Below are 6,000 nucleotides of genomic sequence, written 5' to 3'. Positions count from 1 at the left end.
CAGAAGCACATGGACCCGAAACTTAAGGTGGTCCTTCGGAATCCCCCCCCCGAAAAAAATCAGTTCAGTCCATTTCAAACAGGCATCTCTACTGCTTCTTCATGCCGTCAATTTAGGTTACTATAATAACAATAAGAGGTAGCTTAGCAAATTTGGATCTGATCTGAAATTTACACTGTTTCCGTTGATTTTTGAATTAAAATCAACTTGCTGAAAGTAAATATATGTCTCGAGCGATAGTCTACCATCCATCCTAGGGCAGAACTAAGACAGATAGGGATAGAGGGGCACAAAGGCAAAAAGGAGAGGTAATTCTCAGTTGCAAAAGAGACTCAATAACAAGAGGCAAACGTTTCAAAACTGGTTTTTCATTAATTTTAAGAAAACCGTGACAGCATACCCTAATTTCCTCCTTTGCCTTGATTGGAAGATCAACTTGGCTGACTTGAGAAATAAACAAATGCGCTAAGTCTGTTTGGTCGAAAGAGAGAGTTAGTAAAACCAAAACTAGAGATTAAAGTTTAGGAACACTGCAGATGACGGAATTCTTTAACTGTCTTAAGATTTATACATAGTCCCATTCACAGATACATATTTGAAGTATAGGTACAACACAAGTTATATAGAATTTACATAATATGAGTAAAACTTGATGTTAAGAAAACATTTGTGATACAAAGAACTACATATATTCATTTTTACCTATATTAACCTTCCTCAGTGTCTAAAAAACATGTCTCGTGTTTATTTATGGATTCGTAACTTTGCAGCGCCAAGCGCCATTTCCAAGACCACAATTTCAGACCTATTGGAAGAATTGACAAATTAAAGGCAGAATTTTCAGTTTCAAAGAGACTCAATGGCAAGAAGCAAACGTTTCAAAACTAGCCTAGCATTAATTTTAAGAAAACTGTGAGAGCGAACCTTAATTTCCTCCTTTGCTTCGATTGAAAGATCTACTCGGGTGAGTTGAGAAATAAACAAATGCACTAAATCTATTTGGTCGAGAGGGAGTTTGTAAAACCAAAACTCAATATTGACGTTATAGACTGTAAAAGTGCTTCGAGAAACATTTTTTTAATCATTCAAAAAAGGGAAAGTAAAACTTAATAATACTTCAGCAGTATTTACATATAGTCTACATGTATAAAGCATAAACTGAAGGAGACAAGATAACTGCTACGAACTGATTTTAGTGTCCTTCATGGCACGTTTACTAATTTAAAAATTCAACCTGGGTAAGCAAATAAAAAATCAACATAATGAAAAAAAGACAATTTTGCCAAGGCTAAACTTTTACATACAGGAAAAAAGAGCAAACACAAAAAAATACATATTTTTCTGATAAACGCAACTTAAATCGCATATATGTAAGTAATCAACATAGTAGTAAATAAAAATTAAAAAAGAACTACGTTAAAATGACAAATTATAGTTAGATTCAAACTAACAAAATTCATTCCTAACTCCTAAGACAAAACTCAGAAGAGGGAAGCCTTTGTCCCCTTGATACCTCTATTGTACTGGTGAACTATTGACTTTTTGACGCAATCTGGTTACTTAACGAAACCTAAAAAAACTGATTATCTTTTTATCTTTTATTTCTAGTCGATATGATTCCAAAAACGGTTAAGAAACTAACTATACTCCTTAATTTTGGTTTTATTGACTGAGTTTTTGATTTATATGAACATATTTTGATTAATGAAATTCAAAATGATTTCCCAACCGTTGATTTTCCTTTCCTTTTTACACTAGGCTCCAAAAGGCGAATATAAGAATGTTTAATATGATCTCCTGTCTATTTACTCTGGTACATCCCAAGGGTCTCTATTGGGCTCTTTTAAGCTTCTTGTAATGTTATATATATTCTAAACAAGGCATTTCTCAGGGTGCACTACTCAGCCGACTTATGTTTCAATTGTTGAATAGCCTTGACCACGATTATCCCAATAAAGCAAAATTTGTGAAGATTTATCTATTTTAGGAGTTTCCTATAGGAATATTAAACCTAACCCCTCCCTCCCCCCCCCCCAAAAAAAAATAATTCTCGAAGCTGTAAGAGCTTCAAATATGAAATTTAGTCACGCAAATCACTGTCACGCATTAGTCAAGGCCAGTGGCGGATCCATGGGGGGGGGGGTGAGGGGGCACCCCCCCAGCTTAGTCTAAAGTAGTGTAATTTACTTACTTAACTCAAGTTTGCTTTAATTAAACTTGCTCCTAACGCAAGTTTATCGGATCAACCTATTTTGCACCCCCCCCCCCCTGAAACTTTTTTTTTTGGATCAACCTATTTTGCCCCCCCCCCCTTAAAAAATCCTGGATCCGCCCCTGGTTAAGGCATTAACTATCACAAATCTCCTCTCCCTTCCTCCAAGTACTTTCAAACTACACGACATTGACTATCGTAAAACAAGTTTATCACAGCATTTTCAATACCTCAAAACAGGCTGAATTCTTCGTAGCTTCTTCTTTAGCTTTGAACAAATTCAAGTGTCTCTTTTTCATCTTTTATATGAAACACTGTCAGTATATGCATGGGCATATACCTAGGCGGTTGTCCAATAAGCCCTCTGGGCGGTTTTACAAAATCAAATTAAATCACCTAGAATACCGATAAAATACCGGGAAGATATCTCTTCCCAGTGCACGTTTCAATTGGTCATAGTAATTGTCGGAAAGGCATCTAGGCATCTAGGCATATTCCAGGAAAGGCATCAACATCAAGATACCGAAGACTGGGACAATACGTCTTTACTGCTTCTATCGTGTTCTGCGTCAGAAGTGGACATCGCTACAAAGGTAACATTATTTTGTTTTAATATATTATATTGATTTATTTAGTTCAATTTCATTTTAAATTATTTAATTTAAGGTAGCTAAGCAAATTGCAGAATCTATTCTTCTATGTATTACACTTTAAAAAATTAAAGTACAACTAACAAACGAAAGCATTGAAGAGCATTAGAAATATGGTTAAACATAAGCCAACCTTTTTTAGAATTAAATAAAAAAAACAAGTTTTTTAAACTGAAAGTAAGGAACGACGTTAAAACTAAACACGAACAGAAATTATTCCGTACATGAAGGGGAAGGTCTCCTCTTCAACGCCTCGCTCTTTACGCAAAAGTTTTTTTTTATTGTTTAAAAAAATAGAACTTTGAGAACGTCCAAGTTTAGCGGAAAGAGCACGGCGCTGAAGGGGGGACAGCCCCTTTCATATAAGGAATAAGTTATGTTCGTTTTGATTTTTAACGTCATTCAATACTTTCAGTTAAAAAAACTTGTTTTTTTATTTAATTTTTGAACGTTTTTGAATTAATGCAGGTTTTGATTTTGGCTCACCGTACATGAATAATTAAAACAAAATTTGCATATTATATTTGGTTAAATGGATTTCTCGAAACTAGTTTAATTTTATTTACGAACGTTTTTATTAGTAATAAATATACGTAAATTAGAATTAACTTACGTAACGAACTTCTATATTCATAAATTTTTAACAAGTATATTAGGGGGTTCGCCCCCTAGTCAATACCCTGCTCTTTAAACTATAGTTCGAATTTTTTTTCATTTCTTTAAAAATGACCTCTTAATCACAATCAGTTGACCAGTTGAAAAACTTGTTTTTTTTTTATTTATTTCCTGATCTTTTTCTTTAATAATGCTGGGAAATCCGGCGCCCCCTGCGTTGCAATGTCCCTTCCCCCAGGTAATCGTCCTTCTTGGCAAGTTCCTTCCATATAGCCCCCGACCCGCTCCTACCCCCACCAACCAGAAAAAATCACCACAGAAAAAGTCTGTATACTTCCCAATAACCAATACTATATGTTAACATTGAGTAAAGTTCATAACTTTCAGCCCTCCCCTGGGGACTTTGGGGGATCAAGTCATCCTAAAAGACATTTTTATCATATTTTCGACCATGCTGAACAAAATGGCTATCTCAAAATTTTGATCGGGTGACTTTGGGAAAAAAATGAGCGTGGGAGGGGGCCTAGTTGCCCTCCATTTTTTTTGGTCACTTAAAAAGGGCACTAGAACTTTAAATTTTCGTTCCCAAGAGCCCGCCCGCGATATTCTAGGACCAATGTATTAATACGATCACCCCTGGGGAAAAAAAAACAAAAAAAAACAAATAAACACGCATCCGTGATATTTCTTCTGGCAAAAATGGAAAATTCCACATTTTTGTAGATAGGAGCTTGAAACCTCTACGTTACCACGAACTGTTTGATAACACTTTTCACTACTTTCAACCTTTTTTTCACTACTTAGTTTCAATTAAGCTTCTCTTTTAAGAGGGAAAACCTCCCAGATAATTTGTCAAAAATCCCAAAGAATTAAATCATTAAGACTAGATATAAAGCTAAAAAATAGTTACTTTATGCATTAAGCATTTTTAATAATGTGCACTACTCATGTTAATTTTTGCTCGTTTTGAGCTTGACTCGGTCATTTATTGTAATTTCTTTTCATTTGGGTTTTCATTTAAATATTGATGATGATTTGTGGTAGTTTTTCGGTTGGAAGATCATTTGACTTTATTTTGGCTCATATTTGGTTTAATGGAGCTCTTTGCTTTTCTTTGAAAAACTTTTTTGTGGAAACAGTTTTTTAAATTAATTTCTATTCGTTTTTAATAGACATAATCTTTTTCGTGGAAACAAAAATATTTTATATCTGTACCGTTTTTTCTATAAGAATACAAAGTCTGGCTCGCTATTGGTATATTGGAAAAACTTTTTCACCAATCCTGACACAAATAGTATTGTCTAATTTAATTTTTCATCTCCTTAAGTTGACCTGAAAAATAAAACATAATATCATTCCCAAGACATTCTTTCCATGCTCTTTGACAACTTGGATACATTTCTACTCTTTTGATTTATTTAAATTGTAAGAGCAGAATTAGTAATGGTAGTAGACCCAAAAGCTTCAACTTAATAACCCCAGTCGTTCTCGATATATTTCTGAGGTGTCTTAATCGCAACCACATACTCAGTGCCTTTTGATTTAGTTTTAAAGCATAATGGGCAGATAACACAATTGTGGGAGGCCGACATACTCAATATCCATAGAAACATAGTTACTGGACCGTTCTACTATGTAAAACAAGATGACTATCAAAAATTTTTGACTGGATGTGTTTTGAAAATGAATGGGCTCGGGAGGAGGGCTGCTTGTCCTACAATCGCTTTTGACTCTAGAAATGATTCTGCAAAGTTTTGATTTAGTTCAACTTCCGCCGAAATATTCCTTGAAAGCTTCACCTTAATATTCTTAGCTTGCGTTGTAACATTAGTAGCAATATGCATATAACACCTTTGGTTTCTTCAAGATACCCTTCAACGCACACTGAAAGTTTAAACTTAATACCATTCCTGAAGCATTTCTGATACGTCATCATAAGAGCCTGTGTCGGCATAGTGTTTTTCGATTTAGTTCCATACATTTTCAATATTTCCCAAGCTTTTCCCCCTTAATACCCGTAGTTTTAATAGCAGTAGTAGTAGTAGCAGAATTAATAGTAGTAGCCTTGGCTTTAGTGTCAGTACTAGTAGAAGTAGAAATAATAGTAGCAATAGTAGTAGTAGTGTGAGTAGAAGCAGCAGCATTAGGTTCTTTTGATTAGTTTAACATCCCCCACAACAAGTCCTGTTAGTTTCAACTTCACACACCAAACTGTTCCTAAGATATTGCTGTTACGCCCTTTTGACAACCTGCATACAGACAGCGTTTTGTGATTAAGTTCATCCCCTCCCCAACCATTAAAAATTTCCTAGTGGGGAGGTTGACATCCCCGAAGACATAATTAAAGGAGCTTTCAATACTGCTAAACAAAATAGCTCTTTTAAAATTTTGATCGAATGTGTTTTGGGGAATGGTAGGCTCGACGGGGAGGTACTGGTGGCCCTCCATTCAATTTGACTCTTAAAAAGGGCACTAGATCTAACGATTTCCAATCAAATGAGCCCCATCCGATTCGAAATTTGT

The 6,000-nt window shown here is 35.0% G+C and overlaps 1 protein-coding gene across 1 annotated transcript in view; it reads right to left on the bottom strand.

Moving 5' to 3' along the window:
- Window positions 1-2,332: 2,332 nt before the first annotated feature.
- LOC148952455 (uncharacterized) overlaps window positions 2,333-6,000 on the bottom strand; it is a 36,248-nt gene continuing 32,580 nt past the window's right edge. The window contains exon 5 of the mRNA XM_089088961.1: window positions 2,333-2,797. Coding sequence (XP_088945087.1) covers window positions 2,690-2,797 — 108 coding nt within the window. The 3' untranslated portion in view covers window positions 2,333-2,689. The remainder of the gene's footprint in view (window positions 2,798-6,000) is intronic.

The sequence above is a fragment of the Artemia sp. Qi Xiang Cuo genome, chromosome 5, assembly GCF_049724085.1.
Source record: "Artemia sp. Qi Xiang Cuo chromosome 5, ASM4972408v1, whole genome shotgun sequence".
Taxonomy (NCBI): domain Eukaryota; kingdom Metazoa; phylum Arthropoda; class Branchiopoda; order Anostraca; family Artemiidae; genus Artemia; species Artemia sp. Qi Xiang Cuo.
This window is presented reverse-complemented; position numbering and strand designations above follow the sequence as displayed.